Genomic DNA, 26883 nt, shown 5'->3' with positions numbered 1-26883 from the left:
TGTGAAGGCAAGGGATTTCTTGGGCATCTGTCCAGTGGAGCCTCTGCTCTAAGCGGGGAGGCAGTCTGCATCCTCCTGCAGTCCCCGTGGTTTCTGCAGTTCAGCACTGAGAGCCTTCAGTAACAGAGAGATCGAGGCCCATGCGAAGTCCAAAGCACAAATGGGTATTTTAACGCAGTCTTCTGAGACAGGTGCCAAAACAGCCAACATTTCTATCTAGCGTCCCTTGCCTTTGTTTGGACTGTTCCATCTTCCAGAAAGCCATTCCTAGCTTCTCTTTCAGTGTCTTCCTTGATTTACAAGGCTCAATGCCTTGGGGAAATTTTATCTGATCTTCCTGACTACAATGAATTGCTCTCTCCTTTGGACTCCCACAAGGATAAGGTTCAAACCCCAGTAACATGCTTTTATCATCTGTCTACGATTGCCTTCGGGTCCTTACACATCTGGCTTTCCATGAAGCCACGGAAGACTCAAGGCAGTGATGCTAGCTTATCTGGCTTTGTCGGTCCCCGTAGCCCAGGACAGAGCCCTGCGGATAGGCTCAGTGAATGCTCATCGCTGTCTTGAACCTCAATCTTCGGAAGCTCCCTCTACTGCATCCCAGATTACCTGAAGTCCCTGTGTGTGCAGATGGCCCTTGGCTGCTGAATCTGAAAGGGGCTCAAATCTCTGGGTGATCTGGCTGCCTGGAAGAGTGAGACCCACATATCTTCAGCACTTATCAGGGACCACCCAGCCGGCTGGACCCTTTATAGATACTCTGTCTCTTAATGCTCAAGACACCTCTTGGATATTTATGGACAAAACTATCCGTGAGAAAACAAAGACACGGAAGGATGGAGAAACCTGTGTGAGCAGGACTAGAAGGTAAAGTCTGTGGTTTTTGCTCTTAGACTACATTGCTGTCTTTAGAAGGATGAAGCCGTTTAGCTGTGGTTTCATTATTTTACTGATAGAAGGAAGGACACACTGCACTTTTTACAGCCAACTCACCTCCTCTCCCATTTCCTGCTCCTCCCCTGCCCCCCACCGGCAATGAAGCGCTGCTTAGCTGGATTTCCCTCATCTCTGTCCCCAGCCTATGGCTCTAAGTCAGCCCTGAGTGTACCACCTCTTCTTTGTAACTAGGTGCTTGCAATAGTGGAAAAACAGCCATCAGGGAGCCCATTCTCACTTTCTCTCTGCATCTAAGTGCAATTAAATTATGTTATTTCACAGTAATTAGTTCAGAATAGAAACAAGGACTTGGGGACAGGTTCTTCCCAAGGATGCTAAAAATCTGGAAAAATCAATTCTTCTTCCACACGCCCAGGGTGCAGCTGGGGAAGGAGGATTCTGGACACACAGCTTGGTCCCTGACCAACCGTGAGATATGCTGCCTCTTCAGGGGCCTTGGAACTGCTCATGGGGCAACCCCCCACCCCCACCCCCAAGTCCTGGGAAGAGTGTGCTGTCTCTGTCAGTCTCTGTAGCTGCTGTTGCTACAAAACATGAATATCCTAATAAACTCAGGCCCTTTTTTGAGACATTTCCACACTGAGGACTGGTTGGCCCTCACATTCAACATACCTTGTTTGCTGGCGGGAGGGGAAGATGGACTTCATTCATTAGTGGCTCTTGTTAGAAAGAAGCAGGTGCCCTGTTGTCACAGGCTCCTTGCAATAGCCTATTACCTGCTTTCACTGGAGGGGGAAACTGAGGCTCAGAGAGAGCGAGCTTCTCACTTCAGTCTCGCAGTTGGAAGGAACAGGCCAAGGCCCACCGCCAGGTCTGTGCCTTACGCCACCCCTGGCTGCCCCCCTTCCCTTCGTTTCCAGGAACTGCTTTTTACTCTCCTACGATCTCCCTGCCTCTAGACTTTTGGTCTCTGTTTCCTGTAAGAGCCTAAGCTTCTATGCTTACCATTTTCTCTCCCTCCACTCCACGCCTTGCGATATCCATTGGGTTCTGGTTCCAACATCCTCGCCTCCTCTCTCTCCTTCAACACACTTTTGCTGAACACAGGCTACATCCTGCCACACGCTGGTACAAGAAGCTGTGGCCACAGCGCTGGACAAGACAGAAACCACTCCCGCCCCCACAGAGCTTGTCTACAGTGTAAGTCTTACAGTCTCAGTGGAGACAGAGCTGAGCTGGGCTAAGACCCAGGCCCAGCTGCAATGACGGTGAGGCTCCTGGCACTGTGAGTGCGGACGACTGGGTTCCTGGTCTAGTGTGAGGTCATCAGAGGAGCTTCACTGAGAAAGGGACACGTGAGCTAAGCTTTCGGAAGAGACTGACTGGGAGAAGGCGGGTGGTTCCCTCCACAAATGAAGCTCCTTTACCTCTCTGGGTCTCAGGGCCACTTGTAACCTCCCTGACCTGCACGTGTTGGACTAGCTGACCTAAGAGCAGACACAAGGCCCCAGACGGGCAGGGAAACTGGGGACTTAGCTGGAGACCCAGGGATTCAGTCCTATCCTTCTGAGGAGCCCTTAGCAGTTGAGTCGCGAGGGCTTTGAACTGTCTATACTTTGTGACCCAGAAATCCTGCTCAGGGAAACACCCCCTCCCCAAAGTCAGTGAAAGAAGGAAAAAAAGCAGATTTTCTTTCTTTCCGGTCATTGAAGTACTGTTTATAACAGCAAACAGTTGGAAATAGAGGAAAGCAATGATATAATAACGGCACAAATATGACAGAGGTATCAAACCTGAGTAGAACGAGATTTTTGTGTTAACACTTAGAAATATGTTCCTAAAAAGATGTTCCATGAAAAAGGGAGGAGGGCCTATGCTTGTGAATTCATGCTGACGACACGGTGGTCTTGGCTGCAGTCCTCTAAGGAGGTCAAGAATGACACACAGAGAAACCTAAAACGTTCCAGCTCTTTGCCTTCATATCTTGAATTCTAAAATTATATCTTAACATTTTCTCAACAACACTTAGAAGTCTTACAGTCTGAAGGTTATGGTAGGTAACACCTCATCTTTGAACCCAGTAAATACATCACTTCTTTGCTACACGTCTCAAAGAAGGTACCTAAAACTATGGAGATGGGGACTAGATGCGTGGCTGCCGGAGTCTGAGGATGGAGAGAGAGGACTGACTTGACAAATGGGATCTTTGGGGCAACGGAAATATTCTGTGTGTTGCTGTAGTGATGGTCAACAACGCTGCCAGAATTCACAGCATGGGATGCCTAAAAAGCATTAATTTTCTATATGTAAATTGTATCTCAATAAATCTGATTTTAAAAACAGGCAGTCGGGGACTGGTGGCTGAGCGGGTGTACAGGTAAGTGAGCCACACCTGTGTGGCGTGTGGGTCTCAGTCCTAGTTTAGAGCCCTGAACGGTGCCAGGGCAAGAACTCTGAAGAGTGGGGAGGCTGGTGCCAGCCGTTCACCCTCCAGACCCACCCTCTCCTTCTCCCCACTGCGCTGTGCCCTGGGGGACCAAGCCACATGGTCGGGACGAGTGGGTTCCCTTAAGCTCTGGCTCCTGGTGGGGTCCTGCCAATGGGAGGATAAGCGGGGACGGGGAAGGAGGGAGCTCTGTAAAATGGCCAATTTTCTTTCAGGCTGAGCTGAAGCACGTTGAATGACTTACTTCAGCTAGTCCTGGCTGTTTATTCTGATTTAATAGGTGCAGAAACTCATCTGAAGGAGATCAGTCCTGGTGTGGGTGGCGTCGGAAGTCACGGCAGAAGGACGATGCGGATGGGAGCCACTGATCTGCGGAGCTGCGACACTTGAGTCTCCCCTCCGGCTGCAGACACAGGCAACCCACCCTCACAGGCCGTTGTCTCTGAGAGGAGTCTTTTCTCTTCAAGTCAGAGTCAGCCTTCCCACCATTCTCACCCTTAGTCCCTGTTCTACGCTCGTTAGTCCCACGGAGCAAGCCTGCCCTCTCCCCCATGAGCCAGCCTTGCACATAACTGCAGGGAGCCATGCTGGCCTCCTCAAGTCCTCCTTTTGGGGGTTGAAGGATATGTGTCTGGGGTCTGTCATAAAGAGAACAATCTATATATATCTCGCTATTAGTAATTCCCACAGAGCAGCATGAAGGTATCAATCTTGGAAAGAAAGCCTTTAATACAGGATCCTGTATCTTTATCACTTTTTCCTCCTCCTAAAAGATCAAGTTCAATCATCTCTGTTTCCCATTCTTTGGGCTATAAAGCTAAATCTATGGCTTCTATCCAAAAGGCCTGATGTGAAGTCGAAGAGAAAGGGGAGAAAATGAGCCTTATTGCTTACTAATAACACCCAGGCCCAGAGTGCAGCAGACCTTTTCTTAGGAAGCCAATGGCATCTGAGATCCTGATATTGCAGGAGCAGAACCAAGTGGGCATAATTGTGGGGCAGCAGGGGCTACAATCACCCTGGCTTTGATCTCTAATGCTTCCTCTATTCATTTCACATCCATTTCACCTGTACTCAAGGCCTGGGACATAAAATGCACATTTCTGCCACCATGCTTGTGCCCACACTATTCTGCCTGGAAACATCTCAGCAGATTTTACCATCTTGCAAGTCTTTGGTTCTCAGTCATATCTCACTGAGCACAGCTACTCTGTGCCAAGCACTGTGTTGGGACAGAGTCTGCAGCCGAGACAGCCTAGATAGTATATTAAAAAGCAGAGACATCACTTTGCCAACAAAGGTCCTTATAGTCAAATCTATGGTTTTTCCAATAGTCATGTATAGACGTGAGAGTTGGATGATAAAGAAAGCTTAGCACTGATGAACTGATGCTTTCAAACTGTGGTATTGGAGAAGACTCTTGAAAGTCCCATAGACACCAAGGAGCTCAAACCAGTCAGTCCTAAAGGAAATCAACCCTGAAGATTCATTGGAAGGACTGATGCTGAAGCTGAAGCTCCAACACTTTGTCCACTTGATGCTAAGAGCCAACTCATTGGAAAAGACCCTGATTTGGGGAAAGATTGAGGGTAGGAGAAGGGGACAACATAGGATGAGACGGTTATATGGCATCGTCAACTCAATGGACATGAGTTTGAGCAAACTCTGGGAGACAGTGAAGGACAGGGAAGCCTGGAGTGCTGCAGTCCATGGTGTCACAAAGAGTTGGACACGACTGACTGACTGAACAACAACTGCAGCAGAGAATGACATTAGGATGGGAGACCACACTACCAAACAGGAAGGGAAATCTGACTCCTCCTACTTGGACTGCTGCCATGGAAGTCACGTGCGTAGGTGTGCCTGGTCCATGCCTGCATGAGGGAGGCTGCCCAAGTCTGTGCAAGTCACACTGAGTGCCCAAGTCCACCTCTATCAATACTGCCCAGATGACTCTAAGAGCTGGATGACTCAAGCTCTTGCAGACCGCGAACTGCAATATCCCAACCAGCGATGCTCTCCAGAAGCTGCCTTTTGAAAAGCGGCAATTAAGCTCTACAACATTCTCACTTATAAATTAAACTATCACCACTTTGAACAGGATTCTGATTTTTTTTCCAATTCAGCCAGCTGCTGGTGGAGGTGAAAAATGCAACCTAATTTGAACAGAGTCTCTCATGGTTTTGGAGCATGTCGGCATGTTCTGCAGTTACCGAGGCTGCTGCAGCCCACACTTGGGACTGCACCCTCAGAGCTTTGGCTCAATTTCCTATGAGCACCAATTTGCAGACTGGAAAGGACCTAAGAGGATCGGTTACTCCCACCCCATCCTCGGCTGAGGTAACTGAGGTCCAAGGACAGGTAACAGCTGTCTCCCGAGGCCACTAGCAAGAGACTCCTCCTTTGTCACATGCCTCATTTAACCTGCTTAACAGCCTCCACAGGGAAGTACTACTATTCTTCCCAGTGGTAGATGAGGAAAGCAAAGTTCAGAAGAGTCACACAGTTGGAGAGTGGCAGAGCTATTTCCACTGAACCCCATATTCTCTTCCAATCAGAATGCTGTTGTTTAGTTACTCAGTTGTATGTAACTCTTTGAGATCCCATGGACTGTAGCTTGCCAGGCTCCTCTGTACCTGGGATTTCCCAGGCAAGAATACTGGAATGGGTTACCATTCCCTCCTCCAGGGAACTTTTCCGACCCAGGGATTGGATCCACATCTCTTGCATTGGCAGGCAGGTTCTTTACCACTAAAGCGAGCTGGGAAGTCAGATCAGAACACCTGCTCTCTTTAAAGAAATCACCCAAATGAGGCCCCACCCTCTAGAGGGACCTGGACCTGACAACAGAATAAACCAGCATCCCAGGGTAATCTCTGGGTCTCCATTTAAATGTAACGCTCTTCCTGGTTTTTGTATTATTAACAAGCCTTTAAAAAAATCTCCTGATTTAAAGGCTGATCTGGCTAGACAGGTGCTTGAAGAGTCCTCAAGATGTGACTCCACGGTCTTTTGCAGTCCTCAGTGTCTGCTTTTTATGCAGAGATTCAGAACTCAAGGGGAGCTGTTGGTTTTATCTGGATAGAGGTGACTGGCAGGGAAGCAAAAATCAACTTTTGTCCTAGTTAAAGAAATGACGCAAGGTGCTTTGGGGTAATGATTCTTGCGGCTGCTTCCCTGGAACAGAGAGACATCCCTACAAATGCTTTCTGACAGGTCCCCTTGGTTGTTCTGTCAGCTGCCCTTGTGACTAACACATGCTGGGGAGCCTTCAGGCGCTGCCATGAGATGATGCTGGCCCAAGTTCTCTCTCAAGACTTACTCTTTTCCATGGGATCCTAGCAGTACTAATGATCCTATTAATAATCATAACAGTATCTAACATTTCTTGAGAGCCCACTCTGTGCCAGGCAGTGAGATAGCTGCTTTACTCAAATTATCTTACCGGAACATCACAAAACCCTGTGAAGTGGCCACTATGATTATCCCCATTTTATAGATGGGTAAACTGAGGCTGCTGCTGCTAAGTCGCTTCAGTCATGTCCAACTCAGTGCGACACCAGAGACGGCAACGCACCAGGCTCCCCTGTCCCTGGGATTCTCCAGGCAAGAACACTGGAGTGGGTGGCCATCTCCTTCTCCAATGTAGGAAAGTGAAAAGTGAAAGTGAAGTTGCTCAGTCGTGTCCGATTCTTAGTGACCTCATGGACTGCAGCTTACCAGGCTCCTCCATCCATGGGATTTTCCAGGCAAGAGTACTGGAGTGGGGTACCATTGCCTTCTCCAAAACTGAGGCTAATAGAGGTTAAATTAACTTGCCTGAGGTCTCAAAGCACATTAGGCAGCTGAACTGGGACTTAAAAGCAGTTAGCCTTATTTCATGGAGGAGGGCATGGCAACCCACTCCAGTATTCTTGCCTGGAGAATCCCCATGGACAGAGGAGCTCGGCAGGCTATAGTCCATGGGGTCGCAAAGAGTCGGACACAGCTGAGTGACTAAGCACAGCACAGCACAGCCTTATTTTCGAACTCAGGCTCTCAACCACAATGCTACCCTCGGTCTCTTCTCCTGTAAAAAGGGCCTAATCATTCCAGCCACATCAGCCATAGGGCAAGTGGAAACTGAAGTTCAGAGAGGTTAAGCCACTTGTTCAAGTTTACACAGCCAGCAAGGTATGGAGTCAGGGCCTGAATGGGGTTTTCTGATCCTCCATCATCTGAGCTACAGGGTAGTGGCTGAGAATATGGCCTTTGAAACCCTATGTCATTTACCAATTGTGCGACCCTGGCAAAGCGTTAACTTCTCTGAGCTTTAGTTTCCTCTTCCAGAAGACACAGAACTGTCGTGAGTGTTCAGAGAGATGGTAACTCTTTAGTAATGGCTTGGACCAATGCTAGGTACATAGCAAAAATTTAGAATATTAGACACTAAGATGGGCTTCTCTGGTGGCTCTGATGGTAAAGAATCCACCTGCAGTACAGGAGACCTGGGTTTGATCTCTGGATCGGAAGATCCCCTGGAGAAGGGAATGGCAACCCACTCCAGTATTCTTGCTTGGAGAATCCCACGGACAGAGGAACCTGTTGAACTCTGTCCATGATGCTGCAAAGAGTTGGACATGACTGAGTGACTAACACCACTGCTGAGATGGGAAAATTACAGCATAAAGATTAAGACTGTGAGCTCAAAAGAGAGGGGAAAAACCAGACTAAAAGCATCAGCTCAAGAGGCTGAGTGCACAGTGTAGCCATTGACTGTGTAACAGTGGATGAGTTACTTAAGTTCACAGGGTTTCCATGTCCTTATTTGTAATATGGGGATAATAACCCACAGGCTGCTGGGAGATTTCAATGAGAAAACACAAGCAAAGCGCTTAGAAGAGTCAGGGCCGAGTGGACAGGGTATGATGGAAGCGAACTGCCCTGATCATTAATCACAAAAAGTGACCCCTGTTATTTCTACTCCTCTAAACCACCCTGCTTCTTGGGGCGAAAATGTTTTTAAAATGATTAAATGCTATCAAATAAAGCATTATTGCCACGACGGCACAAGTTCCAAGGTCCGACTTATAACGAACCTTCCCCTCACACCCTTCTTTCCCCATTTTGTTCTGTGAATAGATTTCTTTTCTTTGGGAAAGAAAAGGCAGGGTATTCAAATGGAGACTGAACCAACCTGAAAACCTTCATAGAGAGAGTGGGTGACTAACGCAAGGCACCCACCCCAGTGGTGGCCTCTCTGAAAAGGGCGTCCTTCTGGAGGGAAAAATCACACATCTTTGTGTGATCCTTAAGAGATCCCTCAGGCTCAGTGAGGGTCCTCCCTAGGTTCCCAGCCCAGGGCAGAGCAGACAGAAACATCCCAGGGGATGAGAAGACAGCCCGAGGATGAGGCCCTGGGTCCTGCAGCCTTTATAAGGGTAATCAGTGCCTACTCCAGCTTCTCCATCTTCCTATGAAACAGTGGCCAATGTGTTTACAAACGAAAGGTCACCAGTTGCTTCATTCTCAATAAACTTTCCAACTAAGAAACTGAAAGTCAAGTGGATCTTGAGTCCCATCCAGACGTGGTAGCCCTGAGCAGACCCCGGAGAAAGAACAACTCTTTTCTGCCCTCTGTTTTCAACTCCCTCTCTGCTGGTGAGGTGATGCAATTCTTTTCTGGAACTTGATAGGATGTAAAAAATAATTACAAATGAAAAGGTTATTCATAATTTTTAAATGAGTTAATTAGTAAACCCAGTCAGACTCGCTCATTACAGTAATTAATAATTGATTATACTTGAAATTAAACACAATTTTTCATCAAAAATCTAATTAAAGATCTGCGCTTCTTGCCTGTTGATGAGATCAGCTGGTCTGCTGGCAAAAGTCTTTGTGAAGGATATTTGTGCGCGGCAGAGACAATTAATTTGATTTTGAATAATTGATAGATCCTTACAAATTAGTCATCACGGCCTGAGATGATGGCCAAGCCAACAAGAGCTCACCCTTGGCCCTTGGAGAGCCAAGCAGCTGGAGAGCAAGGACCAGGCTGCCAACCCAGCCCTTGAGGACTCGTGGGACGCAGCTGGCACCTGTGATGCACTCACGGCCTTAGCTAAACTCTTCCTCCAAACTCAGAAGCATCCTTCCGAAGTAGTGGACTATGAGGGAGAAATCAGGACTCAGGGGGAGAAGTAAGTTGCCCAAGGAGAAACAGCTGCTTGGTGGCTGAGCTGGGAATGGAATCCAGACTCTCAGGCTGCTGTGAGCTCTGCCCCCAAGTCTCCTTGCTGAGTCTCCAGGTTAACAGAGGGAAGCCCCCAGGCTTGCCTCTCTGATCTGGCCCTTGGATATGGATCCTAAACTCCCGTTTTAAGTTGTCTATGTACCTCAGGCTTTGGCAGAAGGATGTATTTATTCTCGGCAGGAACACCTTCTCAGTGGACTGACCTCTCCTGACTTGAGACCCAAATTCTCCCAAATCGACCTCAACCACTCCCCTCCCCCCCAACACTGTCACCCTTTGAGTTGAAGCCCTCATCTTCCCCTGACTTATTTAGGCAGTAGGGCCCATTCTTTCTCCCTCCACCCTGAACTTTCTAAGACAAACGTGCCCTGCCACTGCTTCAAGCCCTTCAGGGGTTCCCTGTTGCCCATCCAGTAAGGTCTTGAACTTGGCCTCCAGAGCGATCTTCAGAATCTGACCACTCTCTCCTGCATTAGCTCCAATCGTGGTCCCCATACCCCTCAAAGTCTTCAACCAGAAAATGTCTTTGCCACCAGATGGCCTTCTTTCAAGACTTGGAAACATCCCTTGGTGTGAAATTTCTTTCCTTCCTGTCTACTTCTGGCTGTGACCTGAAGACTCAGCTAAAACAGCACCTTTGCCAGGAAGCCTCCTCGGATCCCTTCTGGAGGGGGCTGGTATTCCCGCTGCTGCTCCCCATGTCACAGGTAATATACTACGGGGTCACGCTGGATCAATCGCCACTTCTAAGCCAGCAGCACCTCAAGAGTAGGGGACACGCTGTCGGCCCTCGCACAGCACAGTGCCTGACTCAAAGAAGGCACCTGCTTGGTTTGCTGAATGAAAAAGAATATTCACAAAATTGTAGATTCTAAGACTACTCTGAAATGGAGTATTTCCTGCCATATCAGTAAACAAGGATGTTGCAGCCATCAGCAACTTCAGGCCCCCGAGCGTGAATTTCTGAGCCCTGAGGGCACCCAAAAGGGAGAACAATGCTTGTGATCCAGCAGCTGCTGCTACTCCCAACGGTGAACAAGGAACTAAGGACGTTAAAAATCAAGAATTGGACGCCTACCTCAGATAGCCGAGATACACGAGAGGAATGATTTCAGTGAGCCCAGCCTCTTTCATCCCCCCATACACAGAAAAGTGCCAAATTTCTTGAGATACCTGGTTTTCCTTAATTAACAACAATCCTTTGATATTCAGACTACCTGTTCCTCGCTGCAGACTTCTGTATAACCTGACTCCCACCCTGTCGCCTACCTCCTCGGAGCAATTATGTCAGGGTTATTCAGAGTCTGTCTCCCAGGCGTGACGTCCTAAAAATTCCCACCAAACAGAACGTAACTCTCAGGTTCTAGGTTGTGACTATTTTTGGAGTTTGACATTATCAGTGCGGGAAGGGAAATGAAAGGTCCTCCAGTGATGAGCCCTATTCAGTGAATAAACCTCTGTCTTGCTTAGTCGTCATTAAGCACTATTTGCAACCTTCCTAGACAGGAAACCCACGAGCTCCCACAGTAGCCCCTACTTTTAGACAATTGATGATATAGTCTTACTAAATGGAAGAGGAAGAAGCCCACGGGATGGACAGCAGAAAGAAAGGTTATTTAATATATAGAGACTTAGACTTTCTTTCTGAACTAAGTTACACTGTGTATAGTATAAACCTTTCGACTTTAACACAAAACAAGTTACTGTCTCTCGATGAACAGTTGCACGGCTTGTTCAAAAGCCTTCTCATCTATAACCTGTTTGCAGGGCGGTACTGGAGATGTGGACATAGAGAACAGATGTGTGGGCACGGCGGGGACAAGAGGGTGGGACGGATGGAAAGAGTAGCATGGAAACGTGTACACTGCCATATGTAAAACAGACAACCAGTGGGGACTTGCTGTATGACTCAAGGAACTCAAACTGAGGCTCCGTGACAACCTACAGGGGTGGGATGGGGTGGGAGGGATGTTCAAGATGGAGGGGACATGTATATACTTATGGCGGATGCATGTTGATGTACGATGGAAACCGACACAATATTGTAAAGCAATTATCCTTCAAATAAAAATAAACTAATTAAAAAAAAAAAAAACAAATTTATGGTTCTCAAAGGAGAAAGGTGGGGAGGCGGGTAAATTAGGAGTTTGGGATTAGCCAAAAAAAAAAAAAAAAAAGTCAACCCATCTATGAAATATAATAATGTCAGTAAAAAGCAAGGGCTGTGCTGGTGGTCGGTGGGGTTACAGTACCGGTGACGCCACGGACAAACTGCTGTGCCAGATGGCCGTGCTTGGAACCCCACAAGCCTCCCCGGTAACCCAGACTATATCAATCCTGACGCTCTTGCAGAACCTGGCTGGGAGCTGACTGCTCCCAGTCTGGCTGTTCCTTTTTACCCGAAGACCCAGAGCAGGGGTGGCAAATACTTGGTTTGTCATCAATATTCTCCACTTCTGTGATCACAACAGACATCAGCCATCAGTCACAGACTCTTCCATGGAGTCTGAAGGAAGCCTGGGGAGGCTTCTCAGCACCGCTTTTCAAGGCGGCCACAGCTAATCAATCAGACAGAAGAGCAGATAAACACATATGCCAACCTGATCTCGATGCCACGAGATTCTCCAACCCAATCTTCACAAGCGGAGAAGAGACCCGACATGCCAGAAAAGGCTTACTGCAGCTCCAGATGCTTAAGGAGTCTTTGTTCAGAGGGTTATCATCTTCCTGATTACTTGTTTTTACTTAAAGATCTTGAGAGCAAAGTGACTTTACAGCTTACATCACCCAGACCCCCATTCAGGCTTGAGTCTCTTCCTCCCAAACCAGCGGGAGCCGCGCACTATTCATCACTCCTTGAGACAGTGCCTACAACCTCTCCGGACAGTCCTCTCCCGTCCATGGTGACTTTGCTTGTCACAGAGTCCTTTCCCACAGTGGGCAGCGCTCTGCCTTCCCCTGGCTTCTGCCAGTGAGTTTCATTTCTATTTACTGGGTTTACACAGCCAGGTTTCCTTTGCTAACAGAAGGATCTCAGAATGCCTGAGCGTGGATTCCAGGCCTTCTCAAGCTGGCCTCACCTACCGTACATCTTAGAATGATAGAATCTGAAGGTTGGGAAGGACAGAGGGTTAAGCCAACCCTGGTGGATGCCGTTACTAACAGGCTGATTTATAGAGAGGCAGCGGACTCTACGCCTCTCTCCAGAGTAACATCCTTCCTGGGAGCAGACCAGAGACCAAAGGCAGGGGTCGGAAGCAGGACACCCGACTGTGCTGCAAACACATCAGAAGAGCGCGCAGTGGGGGTGTTGCAGGCACGGCGGTGGGCCTAGAGGAGTGTGTTACACGGGAGGAGCCCTGGGGTCAGCTAGGCAGGCTGGTCTGTGCCGCCCCCCGGCCTGTGTGCCCCCTCAGCCAGTGCCAACCGCTCACGGGGGCTCTTCCCAACCACGGTCTCCCCCTGGACCTCAGCTCCCCCGGAAGGCCCGGCCAGACCCTCACCTTCAGACCCGCTTTCCTGGCTTGAGGTCACCACAGCCCACTCTGTGGCAGCTTCCTTCCAGCCCCAGGGCTCGCGGCCTCCTCCCTGCTCCTCGCTGCAGCGGTGTGGCACCCACAGGAGAGGCCAGCCTGCTGTCGAGCTTCCCAGCTTGCCACTTCATTTCTAGTGACTATCACCCGTTACAGTCATGTCATAGACGACCACCTCAAAAGCCAGTCCTGAGTGCTGGTGCCCGATGCCAGGCTTCCATCACACGAGGGGGCTGACAGGATGCACATCCAGGATGTGCACGCACACCACCTTCCTGGTGTACATGCAGGAGGAGGGGACGGTCCCAGAGGCCCCCTTAACAGTCTCGGGGTGCAGGGGGTGTCGTTACCGGCCGGCCCAGGGTGCCTGGCCCACACGGATCACCCCGCAAGCTCTGACTGCCTACAGGTGTCTCGGTCACTGCCCTCTGGGCCAAAGGGGCCCCCAGGGACCCCAGGGCGGGGGGGTACTTACCCACAAAGTACGCCAGCAGGATGACCAGCGTGGCCGAGATAGCAATGGCACTCAGGGCCGCACACTTCCAGTTACAGTACTTGGAGGGCTTCTTGAGGTTGAAGGCCGGGCGGGAGAAGGTGGTGCGGGGCAGGGGCCGGGGCGGCGGCGAGTACACCGTGCTGGACGTCAGAGGGTAGCCCGGCGCCGTGCTGCAGAAGAGCGGGGAGGTGCCTCCCGGCTTGAAGAGGAAGTGCCTGTGGACGGAGAGAAGCCGGGGGCGGCAGGGTTAGCCGGCGCCCCGGAGCCCACACTGACCTGAGGGTGGAGGCAGCGGTGGAAGAAGCATGCAGAAGAGCCTAGAGAGACGGAGAGAGAGAGAGAGCCACCAAGGAGGAGACGGAGGGACAGAGAATAAGGAAAATCATGTGCCGGACCACAGAACAGGGCACACGGAGACACGTTTCCACAAAAACACGAGTGGGACAGCCCTGCCCATGGGGAACCCACCCCAGCTGGACAGAAGGCTGGGTGCTGAGATCCTTTTCCTGGGAAGCCACGGGGGGCTGGGATGCTGTTTTCTTGGAGAAGGAACTAGATGTCTTCTAAAATTATTGCAGTAACTTGGAAAACGCCTAAAATCCTATTCTGCCCTCACCCCCCACCCCTCCCCCCGATATTATGAAACCGCCAGTTTTTCCTCTCCTCCAATACATCCTTTGCTTTTATACCATGGTGGAGGAATGGAATACCAACTTTTTTTTTTTTTTTTAGAGGGAGTTGGGCTTCCCTGATAGCTCAGTTGGTAAAGAATCTGCCTGCACTGCAGGAGACCCCCGTTGGATTCCTGGGTCGGGAAGAGCCTCTGGAGAAGGGATAGGCTACCCACTCCAGTATTCTTGGGCTTCCCTTGTGGCTCAGCTGGTAAAGAATCCGCTTGCAATGCGGGAGACTTGGGTCTTCGATCCTCGGTTTGGGAAGATCCTTTGCAGAAGGGAAACACTATGCACTCCAGTATTCTGGCCTGGAGAATTCCATGGACTGTATATTCCACGGGGTTGCAAAGAGTCGGACAGGACTGAGTGACTTTCAGTTTCACTTTCACTTTGGTAGGGGTGGGAACCAAGAAACCACTACTAAACTCTGCCAAGGTCAAGAGTCCCGTAGTGGCTGTTACACAGTGAATGGCAGCAAATGCCTTCAAAGAACTCTGCTCAGAAGCCAGTCTGCTGCCTTCCAGGCCCCTGGTAACAGCTGCAGCAGCGGACAAACAGGCAACTGTGTCCTGCAGCCTGGCCATAGCATTGAGGGCAGAATGGCAAGGTCAAAGCACATGGCTGTGGCCAAACTAGGTGCCGGGAAATCCTCCACAGCCTGCCTTTAACCACGGCCATGGGATGACTGGGACACGGCCTGGGAAACGGGGTGCACTGGTTGTACTGAATGCCCCCGAAGTCTTAGGGAAGAAGGTAAGAATGAGAGGGATCTTGTACCCTGGTGGGGTGCAAGAGGCCTCGGGCCACAGAATACAACACCAGGGCCAGCATACATACAACACAGGGCTTGTGCTGCATAGAGGCGGCTACATGAGATGGCTTCCGGATGTCCAAGGCAGCCAATGAGATGCTGGGAGCACCATATTAACAAGACTGCTGTTAATATGCTGGGGGATAGGGTACTCCAAGAATAAACTCTTGCAAGTTGAACACAGGCTTGGGGATGGGCATGCAACATGGCCTCATCACTTCCCCCAGGAGGTCCCAGGGAAAGGTCTCAGGGTCAGCATGCAAGAGCAGGAGCCACAGGGAGAGCACACACAGAGGGGAGGAGCATGGGGACGTCACGTACCCGTCATTGTAAGCCCCATCATGGCGGGAGGCGCTGAGAATGTCCATCTCAATGAGGTTGTCCTGCAATGTCCCTAGGAATGGCTGCTTGCCTAGGTTTCTACACACACATGGAGACATGAATGAAGCCATGAGTCATGCATCGATGAAGGGGAGAGTAGAGAAACAGAGAGAGTGGCTGACTGGTGCAGCTGTGCGTAAGACCAGCGGGGCGTGGTTTCCAGGTGAGGGGGCTGTGGGCAAACGCCCGGTGCCCAGGGTCTGCCTGGCCCAGAGCATCTGGAGGGAGCACCCTCCATACAAACCTGTAGGTCTGCCAGCTGTGTGCATCACATCGCATCTCTGACTGGCGGACTGATTATGGCTTATGTGCTGAGCTAGGCGCATGATATCCATTTATCCCAGGTCTTTAAGAGAGGCACAGTACAAGGAAGGCAGTGTCGTCCCCATTGTACAGAGCAGGGAATGGGTCCTTTGGCAGTGCGGGGACCTGGGTGATGACTGATTGGCAGGGACAGAGCTCCACAGAGATGGGGGGCTCTTTCGTCCCCCACATGCACTGCGGCCTTCTGGGACTCAGAATGAAAGTCAACACACTCGCCACTTTGGTCTCAACTGTGCCTGCTAAGTGACGCCACTCACACACAAGTGTGTGGGGTCTTGTTTCCCGATGTTTCAGGGTTGCTGCCACCTCATTTGAATTGTTTTGAGCATGCCCGTGGTGGATACCCCCTGCTGTCTGTGCCTCAGGGAAGGACTGACTGCAGAAAGTCACCTTTTGGGGCCAGCCCTGCCAGAGACTATCCTTCTGACTTTGACCAGATCTTGAGAACTGGAAAACTAAATTCAAGCCCCCTTTCTGCCGCATTCTTGCTGTGTGACTTTGTGTAGACACTTTAACCTTTTCTAATCTTACACTACTGTATCTGTAAAATGGGGCTAATAATGCTAAACTCACAGGTTGCTATAGGAACAACTGAGGAATGTTGGAAGTGTTTTCAGAGTTTAGGCAAAGGTTACAGAAATAAATACCAAGGCTAGTCATAACAGTGGCTACCTAACCTACATCTCGGCTTCTCAGGCGGTGCTAGTGGTAAAGAACCCGCCTGCCAATGCAGGAGACGTAAGAGATGTGGGTTCGATCCTTGGTTGGCAAGATCCCCTGGAGGAGGGCACGGCAACCCACTCCAATATTCTTGCCTGGAGAACCCCATGGACAGAGGAGCCTGGCGGGCTACAGTCCACAGGGTTGCAAAGAGTCAGACACGACCGAGGAACTTAGTATGCATGCACCCTAGATCCACTGTATACTTCCCACTGTCTAGAGCTGTGCAACTATTATCCAGTGTAAATCTTTCTTCCCCAACAACCCCGCAAAGTCTCCACTGCATCCTTGTTTTGTAGGCTGGCATGCATGGCACGGCCTGGAGAAGTCCCAGGGTTCTATCATAGAGTAAGCAAGTGGCAGAGCCAGACTGAAGACTGAGTTTGTCTGCCATCGGAGCTCAGGCCCGTTCAGGCCCTCTCTGCCCATAACCTGCCCAGCCTGTGGCTTTGCTCCTGCCTAGCCCCACAGACTCGCAAAGGAGGGGCTGTAAGTACTGTCTCAGAGCGCCATTCCACTGGCCTTCCCAGGGACTGTAGGGGCTCAGACAGCACTGTTTTGCAGCCGAGCCTCTGAGTACCACCGTGGTGGGGGATACCTAGCAATCTGGGTGGCAGCCGGTTCTGGAAGCCACCCCTGGGGCATCCCACAGAGCCCAGAGTTCCCACAGGGGAGCGGAAGTCCCTCGGAGTCGCCCCATTTCTGGCCCCAGGCAGGGAGGCCTTCTGATGGGAGGTCGTGTGACCCAGTGGGAAGCACACAGGCCCTGGGGTCAGGAAGGTCTGCTTCTCTCAGCCCCTGGCCTGCAAGTGCCTGACAGATGGTAGAAAGAACTCAAATACTTGCTGACTACTGTGGGTGATGGGGTATACCAAGGGGAGTGTGCCTGGCATATCGTGAGCATGTAGTTGGTGTTTAACTGAGGGTAGCACAGGGGGTGTTCTATTATTATTCCCTCTATTCCCTGCATTTCAGGAGGACACCTGCAGTCTCTTCATAGTCTATACCGCCCAGCCTGGGCAGGCCCTCACTCCCCTGTCCAGGGACCCCAGAGCTGAGCTCTTGCTGCCTTCCTGGGGCCTGAGAGTGGCCACGTGGCACGCTCACCAGGACACACGGGGTCTGGCCCGTATCACTAGCTGAGGACCGTGCTCTTAGACCGTCAAATCTAATCTTTTAGATGCATCACACACACACACACAACACAGAAGTCACTCAGTCGTGTCCGACTCTTTGCGACCCCATGGATTGTAGCCCACCAGGCTCCTTGGTCCATGGGATTTTCCAGGCATGAATACTGGAGTGGGTTGCCGTTTCCTTCTCCAGGGGATGCATCAGTAGCAAGTAAATATATTCAGGGAAAAGGGACAAAGGATAAAGATCAAAACGTTAACAGTGGGGATTTTCCAGTGTCTGGAATAAGAGCCATTTTAATTTTGTAATTTTAAAGGAAACTTTTAAAGAGAGAGAGAGAATGGGCAACTACCTCCTGAAAGTACAGATCCATTCAAACGGGAAAAGGCAACACGACAGAAAAGGGTCTCTAGAGTGACAGAGTGCGTGTCATCCCGAGAGAGCGTCCAGATCCGCACTAACTCCGAGGTCAATCGTCTAGATCGCTCAGGAACTTGGGGGTACACGCGCACTTGCTGAAATGCTGCCCATTCAGAGGCTACTTTGCCTTGAACTGTGCTGTGTGTGTGCTCAGTCATGTCTGACTCTTTGTGACCCCGTGGACTATAGCCTGCCAGGTTCCTCTACCCATGGGGATTCTCTGGGCAAGAATACTGGAGTGGGTTGCCATGCCCTCCTCCAGGGGATCTTCCTGACTCATGGATCGAACCCACATCTCTTGCATCATTTGTATTGGTAGGCAGTTTCTTTACCACTGTTTCACCTGGGAAGCCTTTGCCTTAAAATAACAAGCCTTATTTCGTACTTTCAAAACTGAGTCTGGGTCAATTTATTAGGTCGCATCTGACTCTGAGAAAACCAAGGCCCAGAGAGACACATGTCCTACTCCCACCCACATAGCAAGTCAGTGGCAGAACTGGAATGAGAGCTCTGGTGACCCAACGCCCAGTTCAAGAGTCCCCAGTACATTTTGTGTCTACCTCTGCCCCCAACATCTGGGTTTCTGGTTCTTTTGAAACATAAATGTGATGAGGGTTTCCTGATGGGGACCCTGAGCTGCTGAGCCCTCCCTGGGTTACAGTCCTGCAGGGTCTCCAGCTCACTGCTGCTGGGAGCTCAGGTATGGCCGCCAGATTCATCTGACCCTCTCATTGCTGGCTGTTGTTAACTCATTTTACAGATATGCAAGCTGAGACCCAGAGATGTTAAGACACTGCCTGAGATCACACAGCAATGAAAAGCTAGAGACGGGACTCAAACCCAGATCTCTCTGACCTCATCAAGCTGCCTATCAGGAAAGAGCAGCCAAGGGCTTGGAGAGGGCACTGCAGAGTAATGCTAGACGGTACTGAGAGCTCCTCATAGAGAGGAGAGGGGACTGGCTCCCTTCAAAGCCTGAGGGGAGGCCCTGGATCAGTTCCTGGGCTGCCTGAAGCAGGGTTCCATTTCTTTGACCCAGGGCCGGATGAGCTTGCCTCCCAAATGCAGAAGACAGGGCTTTGGGAGAGGAAGTGGCTGGGGAGCTGCAGAGGCCAGTGGTTCTTCTGGGACCGCCCTGTTCCACAGCCCATCTTCTCACCACAAGCCACTGTCCTGGACCAGGTTTCCACCCACAGGGCCCTGGGACAAAGCAGGACAGGCAGGGCTCACACCCCACACCCTGCAGCTGAGACTCTCCCACAGGGTGCTTGGGGTGTAAGAGACTCAGCCAAAACCACTTAAATTTAGTTACAGAGCTGGCATTTGAGCGGAAGGATGAACATAGAAAAGTGAACCAGGTCTTGCATGCCATTCCCATGATGTCCCTCTCGATTTTAAAGACGTTGACAGCTACTCACCCTCACGTCTACCACTCCAGGCCCCAACCCACAGGGTAAAGTGCGCCCTCCTGCTCATGGAACTCAAGGGTCACTGATCCCTATTTACTGTCATCTCCACAGGGATGCCCTGCAGCTCCCACTTCAGCCAACTCTTAGCCCTCTCCCCCAAAATCCAAGTTCTCTCCCGGCCTTTGCACAACTCTCGTCTCGGAATTCCTTTCTCCCCTGAAATTCCACTCGTACACGCCCCAGGACACTACCTGTAATAATCAGAAAGGCAGCACTGGACAGTGGTTGGGGCAGAAACTCCGAGTAGGCTGGCCCGGGTATGGTTGTGGCCCTGCCCTTCACTGGCTGTGGCTCCTTAAATAAGTTTCTTAAGTTTTCTGTTCTTTAGATTCTTCACTTCTCCAGTGAGGAGGGTAATAAGAGCTAAGTGCAGAAGAGCTAAGATAGCAGAGGAGTGCAGAAGAACTGAGATAGCAGTACTGACAGCTATCCTTTTAAAGGCATGCTTATAAGGTTGGTGTGTCGGCTTGTCTGGTGTCTGGGAACTTAGGGTTCAGGCGGGTTCCCACCATCAACTGATAAGAGGGACTGACTCACTGGGCCTCAACTATTTGCATAAACACCAGGGTTTATGCTGAACACCTGCCTTCCTTCTGGGAGTCTGGATTTTGGATACATGCCAGGCAGGAGGTGAGGTGTCCATGTGACCAGCCCTCAATAAAACCCTGGGCACTGAGTCTCTAATGAGCTTCCCTGGTTGGAAGCTCATTAGCACACTCAGTATGGACTCTCTGCGTGTTTGTTATGGTTATTATTTGGTGCTTCTAAGCAGGGGAGGGGGAGGTCCCACAGTCCTCTCTGCTGGGAGGCTTCCCTGGTCAGAGCATTATGCAGACAGCCCTGCCTCCCTCACTAGACCTTGTGCTTCCCGCGTGGGAGTGGCTGTGTCATGTCTGTGATCGAATCACCAAATGACAGAGTCCGTGGGGTTCTGTCAGCTCCCAGCAATGCTCAGAAGCTGGCCTGGAGCACCAGTAGACACCGTGCACCCTTCTGGGAAGCGCGTCAGGGCTGGGCTGGAGACCAGGGGATGGCCTCCCATCCCTGGGGGTGGGCATGGCTGTTCCCCCAGTGGAGTGTGGCCGCGGAGTGGACCCCAGGCTCCCAGACCAGGCCTGCGATCAGATGAGCTAGAGCTGAGGTCTGGCTGCCTTCTGCTCTGGCTTCCCCTTTATCCGACAGGAGCCCGTCGGGTTATTCATCAGGCAGGCCCTGTGAACTCAATCACACATCTGATGCCTCAGATGGTGAAAGAAGGGGATTGGGTTTTAGGGGACTCTCAACACGTGGTTCCCACCAGAATGGACCACAGACGCACCTGCGGGGCTTAAAGCAACATCGCAGCCCAGCTCTGGGGAGCACAGCTAGACCCCATCTCCTTCCTCCCTGGGGGCCTCGGTCACCCTGGGGGGTGCCAGTGGCATAGCAGGGCGGGGCAGGGAAAGGAACAGGTTAATCAAGTCCTTCCTCTTCTTTGTCCTGGTAGCCTCTTTTCTCCTGCCGGCATCCAAGAGAAACCCCTCCTGGTCACTCTACTAGCTGTTAGGGTATTTGCTCCGCTATTTATTTTCGCCCTCAACCAAGACTCAGTGCGACAATTAGGGAGGGGCCTGTGGCTGTTTCTCTGGCATGGGGAGTGGCGAAGCTGTTCAGGGCAGCCGTCTCAAACAGGCCCTGCTCTCTGGGGCTCCCTGGGCTGAGCTCAGCCTGTGTCTCCCCCGGCCCGCCTCTCCTCCCTGCCTCTCCCTGGGGACTCCTGCTCTTCACCAGGGTGTCCCCTGGCACCAGGGCCCCTGGGACGTCTCCCCTGCGCCCTGCTCAGGCCTCAGGTGAGTGTACATATCCATTCATTTGCTCCATCATTCATTCACACCATTTCGCTTGCGTGTTAATATTTATCAAACCCCCATCAGGCGGCAAGGCTATGTTGTGTGCTGGGGGATCCTGAGGCAAGGCAGTTAAAACACGTTTCCGGTGCTGATCTCTAGCCTACTGCTACAGTCTGTTCTCTGGCACACAGTAGGCACTGCTGAATATTTACTGGACAACAAATAACTACATGATAAGCCCTTGAGCGTGCATGTGTGCTAAGACCTATGCAGACATTATTTTTGTAACTGCTCCAACATCTTGATGAGGCAGTACGGTAGATTCAAGGAGGATGAAAATTCTCAGCTCTTCTTGCTTTGAGAAATGGGGTCTATTGTCTCTCCCTTGAAGCTGGCTGGCCCGTGACTGCTCTGACCAACAGAATATGACAGAAGTGACACCATGCCAGTTCCAGGCCAAGCCTAATATTAGGAGGATCAACGGCTTCTTGTCTCAGCACAGTGGAGCCTTGAGCTGCCACGTGGAGAGACACCCTGAGACTATACAAGAAGGAGAGGGTGCCCCCAACCTAAGTCCAGCTTCCCAGCGGTGTCCCCCAGGGTGTCAGGCACATGAGTGAAGCCATCTTGGATCCTTCAGACCAGCTCAGCCAACAGCCAGACACAACTGCCTCCCGTCTACCCCCTGCGGAGCAGAGGGCCAGCCCACCCGAGCTCTTCCTGAACTCTCAACTCACGCTGTGAAGTACAATCAACTGATGGTCTTTAAACCACTAAGTCTTGGGGTAGTTGGTTATGCAGCAGTAGATCATCAGAACAGGAATTCACTAGCACTTTCTCCCCTGCAGAGACGAAGACTTGTAAGGTCGAGGTCCGCAGCTAGTGAGCACTGGGGTGAGGGTCTGATCATAGGATGCATCTGACCTTTAAACCTGTGCTTTGAACAACTTGTGCCCTCAAAATGTCAGGGTCAAACTCACTGTTTCAAAGTAAAGAAGAGAGAGAACCCACAATTTCCTCTCAACTCCTCTGGTGAGCAGCACCTTAATACATATTTTTGAATGGCTTTTTCTTCACAGGGTTGATATGGGCAGCAGATACACATGGGAGAAAAAGGGAAACAACTGTTATGGCACGTCTTTTAATGCCAGGCACTGTGCGGTGTGCTCATATATTAGCTCCCAAGCTAAGAGATATGACGTCTTATCCCAGTTTACAGGTGGGGACGTCAAGGTTCAAAGATGTTAAGGAATTTTCCCAGCCAGGAAGCGCTGAAGCCAAGGTAGGTGTCTACATCCATCTGATCTATAAAGCCTGCATCCTTCTCACCCCACCAAGTTGTTCAGTTACCTGTGACCCTATCTCCCAGACTTGACATGGCTCCCTCATAAACTCTACCTTGTTGGTTTTGTGCTGTTGACCAGCTGGTATTAAGAGCCAGAATTCTGATTGTCTTATCCACTGTACTAGGCAACTCTCCCAGCTTCAGGCTATTTTTAGATGCACAGAACTCTGCGGTCACAGATGAAGCCTTCCTCCAACATCTCATCTGGGTCTTCAAGGACAAGTAGGACTTCGCTAGACCAAGAAGGAAGGAGGAGGGTGACTCTGGCAGAGAGTTGTGCAAAGAATATGTGCAAAGGCACAGGGGCATGTGAGGCCCAAGGTTTTGCTGAAATACTGATAAACACACATATGTGTACACTCATCTATACACACAAACACTGAATATTAAATTTACAAGATTATGTTATATATGTGTATGGATTTAGATAAACAAGAAAATGTTACATAAACACAAGCATATGCCAACATGTTAATAATGATTACTGTCTGGTGGTAGATATGGGTAACTTTCTTTTCTTGCTTATTTCTATTTCCTAAGTGCTCTATAAAATATCAGTTGAACGATAAAGTGTTAAGAAGAGAGAAAACAAAGTTCCTGTGGTTTGAGCAGTGGAAGTGGGAGGACAGAGGGCAGATGGGCACTGGCTGACCAGGCAGGAGAGTTAAGCTGGGACCACCCTCATATCTCCAAGAGCCATCAGGAGACCAACCCTGCTGCTGGTCCTCTCCTCTATCTTCCTATCCCTCGAGAAACTTGGAGAAACACCTACGTTGATGCTATGTGAGAAACACAAACTTCTAAGCAGAGGGAGTGGCTGCCACACTCCCTTCAGAGAATGAGAGTCATTGATTACTTGCTGGCTTCCTTTGATCGTGTGCCGTCATTCAGCAAGCACTTTGGGAATACTGGGGATCTAATTAAGCTACTCTGCTCGGGAAGGCACACAATTATCTGACTCTGTCCATGAAGAGAGCAAATGAAGCACGCAGGGAAAAGTCACACATGATTTTAAAGGCTGTCAACAGACATATTAATTAAGAGACTGGGGAAGGGGTTGGGCCATACCTGTGAGAAATGTACTTTAGGAAAAAATGACTGTATGAAAAGACACAAAAGGATGCTGGTTTTCTCTCACTGGATCCACAAGTTCAAGGTGGGAGTATCACAGCCAGGTGCCAGGCACAGTCCGATGGGTCCGCTTCCCATGTGTGGATTAACTTCACTTCCTTAAATGTGACATGACTTTTGTCCTCTTCCCAGATAAGGAACAGGGATTTAAGAGGCTAAAATCTCTGTTTCCCACTACTTTGAGAAATAGGGCAGAAGAGTAAGAGGTTCCAAACATCCAGCCTGGGACACTTTGTCCTCAGTTCAGAGCAAGTAGAGAAAGGCTACGTCCCCCAAAGTCAAGAGCGCGTGTCTCAGAGTGGCAGGCTGGCGGGTGCGTCTAATTTTCATCTTTACATCTTTCTGCGCTTTCCCCAGTGGGCTTGTATGGTTTTCATAATCTTAAAAGAATCATCTCCACTTGGGAAAAATAGTGATGTAGCAAAGGGAAGGAAGACAGCTAGGAACTGAGGCTGACTGAGATCCTTGAGCTGAAAGGAACATCCTAGGAAGCTGGGAGAAAGGAGAGGCAGAGTCCAGCCCAGCAGCAGGTGGTGGGGGTGCAGGGAGATGGCCCCATACCCAGGAGCCGGGGCACCTGGGTTCAAATCTCAGCTGTGCGTGGACTGTGATGGGACCTGAACTAGTCACCTATCCCAAGTTTTAGCTTCCAAATCTGTCAGCTGGGATCACAATAATAATACCTACTTCCTCAAGTTGCGAGGACTACCATTTTATCACACAAACCCGTATACATCCATGTTAGGGCTTGTTAGGGCTTTGGGGATAGAGCGGCTAGGCCAACAGGGGAGGAGGAGAGGTGGGCAGGGGAGATGGTCACTGAGCAGCCACCTACCCACTGGCTGCTCCTGCCTGGTCCCCAGGTGGTCCCCATGGCACCACGCAGGTGCCACGCCAGGCAGAGGGGGACCGAATCACGGAAGGGAATGGCGGAGGTGTGGGCCCAAATCAGACCCTGGGAGCTTGCTCTCTGCCAAATGCCAGCCTGCTTAGACACAGCAGCTCTCACCTACTGTTACAACAGCGCTTTCCATCCAGCAGCAGCCCTGTGGTGTAGTAAAGGGAGGCGCAGAGGGGGAGGCCGCTTGACCAAGCTCACACCTTCAGTGAGCAGCAGGGTAGCCCTGAACTTCAAGAGCTGCTTGATTCCCAAGCCCCAGTACTCTCTCCCCTCCATCCCACGGCCCTTCTTTCTGGCAGCCAGAGAGTCTGATCCCTGGGACCCTGCTGCTCAGGACGGGCCAGGTGGTGGGCACGCAGCACAGCCCCGCCAGGGCCTCAGAGCCCCGGGGATCTCAGCCCGGCCGTCTCCTGTCCTCAGGGCCCCAGCCCGCCCCACGCCCCGCACCTGGTCTCCAGTGGGATGTTACTGTTGAGCAGCCAGTTGTCCTGGGCGTGGGTCTGCTCCTGCGCACCGCCGGCGGGGGGCTCTCCAGACAGCGAGTGGTCTGTGGGCGCCGGGCTGGGGTTGCTCCTTGGAGTGAAGTTGCCCCGGTTCAGGGAGCTAATGGAGGCCGCATGGTGCTGGTTGGGGGTGTGGGCGTGCGAGAGCGGAGGCGGCGGTGTCCGGAGTCGAGAATGGTTCTGCAGGCCGCCCGGGTGATCTAGGGTACAAACACGCATGGTCAGCGAGGTGGAGACGGCCCCACGGGGACCACACGGAGGCCACACAGGAGCAGCCACGCCAGCCGTGAAAAGAGCAAGTCACTCAGACGTGTCTGACTCTGCGACACATGGGCTGTAGCCCGCCAGGTTCCTCTGCCCATGGGATTCTCCCGGCAAGAATACTGGGGTGGGCTGCCATGCCTTTCTCCAGGGGATCTTCGCAACCCAGGGAGAGAATCCAGGTCTCCCACATTGTAGGCAGATTCTTTACTGTTTGAGCTACCCAGGAAGCCCCATGCCAGCCGTGGGAACTGGCCAACGGGGCACGATCATGCAGTCAATAAACAAGTGCTCGATAGGCATTTACTGAGTATCTGCTACTCTAGGTGCTGGGGAGCAAAGCAGACAAAAGTCCTGTCCTCACTGAGCTTACATCTGAGTTAGAAAGACAGACAGAAAAGATTAAAAAAAGAAAACAAAGACCAGATAAATAGGCATGAATTTAAGTAAATTCTGGGAGACATTGAAGGACAGGGATGCCTGGCGTGCTGCAGTCCATGGGGCCGCAAAGAGTCAGACATGACTTAGAGACTAAACAACAACACATGTCACTGACTTCATACTGTTTCTTTGATACTTTTAGGCTACGGCCAGAACCCATAGCTTCAACATTACCTGGGAATTTGCTAAAAATGAAAATTCTTATGTCTTGACCCAGAGTTACTGAATCATGAACCTTTGAGTGGGGCCAAGAAATCTGACCTTACAAACCCTCCAGGTGACTCTGAGGCATGATAAGATTTGGATATCACTAGTTATATGTAAGATTAAACAGCAAACGAAACAAATGAGTTAAACAAATCATATACATACTTATCTATGTATGAAAGTGAAAGTGTCAGTTGCTCAGTCATGGCCAACTCTTTGCGACCCCATGGACTGTAGCCCACCAGGCTCCTCTGTCCATGGAATTCTCCAGGCAAGAATACTGGAGTGGGTAGCCATTCCCTTCTCCAGGGGATCTTCCTGACTCAGGGATCGAACCTGTGTTTCCTGCATTGCAGGCAGACTCTTTACCGTCTGAGCCACCAAGGAAGCCCATATATACATATATAGTCACCATCTCGGTAAATTATATTTTTATATATATATATATATATATATAACACACACACATATATAGTTTGGGCTTCCCTGGTAGCTCAGATGGTAAAGAATCCTCCTGCAATGCAGGAGACCCTGGTTCAATTCTTGGGTTGGAAAGGCCCCCTAGAGAAGGGATAGGCTTCCCACTCCAGTATTCTTGGGCTTCCCTGATGGCTCAGATGGTAAAGAATTTGCCTGCAATGCAGGAGACCTGGGTTCCATCCCTGGGTTGGGAAGAGTCCCTGGAGGAGGGCACAGCAACCCACTCTAGTACTCTTGCCTGGAGA

At 50.7% G+C, this 26883-nt stretch overlaps 1 protein-coding gene across 8 annotated transcripts in view; it reads right to left on the bottom strand.

Moving 5' to 3' along the window:
* The window catches only part of TENM4 (teneurin transmembrane protein 4), an 854243-nt gene that overhangs the window by 237110 nt on the left and 590250 nt on the right, over positions 1 to 26883 (bottom strand). For 6 of the 8 annotated variants that reach the window (XM_061407667.1, XM_061407664.1, XM_061407666.1 and 3 more), the window contains 3 exons: positions 25194 to 25449; positions 15414 to 15512; positions 13587 to 13822 (listed from right to left, as the gene is read on the bottom strand). In XM_061407667.1, the coding sequence (XP_061263651.1) occupies positions 13587 to 13822; positions 15414 to 15512; positions 25194 to 25449 (591 nt within the window). The remainder of the gene's footprint in view (positions 1 to 13586; positions 13823 to 15413; positions 15513 to 25193; positions 25450 to 26883) is intronic. The other 2 variants (XM_061407669.1, XM_061407672.1) reach the window with 1 other exon arrangement.

The sequence above is a fragment of the Bos javanicus genome, chromosome 29, assembly GCF_032452875.1.
Source record: "Bos javanicus breed banteng chromosome 29, ARS-OSU_banteng_1.0, whole genome shotgun sequence".
NCBI classification, from domain to species: domain Eukaryota; kingdom Metazoa; phylum Chordata; class Mammalia; order Artiodactyla; family Bovidae; genus Bos; species Bos javanicus.
The sequence above is the reverse complement of the archived record's forward strand: the minus strand, read 5'-3'. Positions and strand labels throughout refer to the sequence as shown.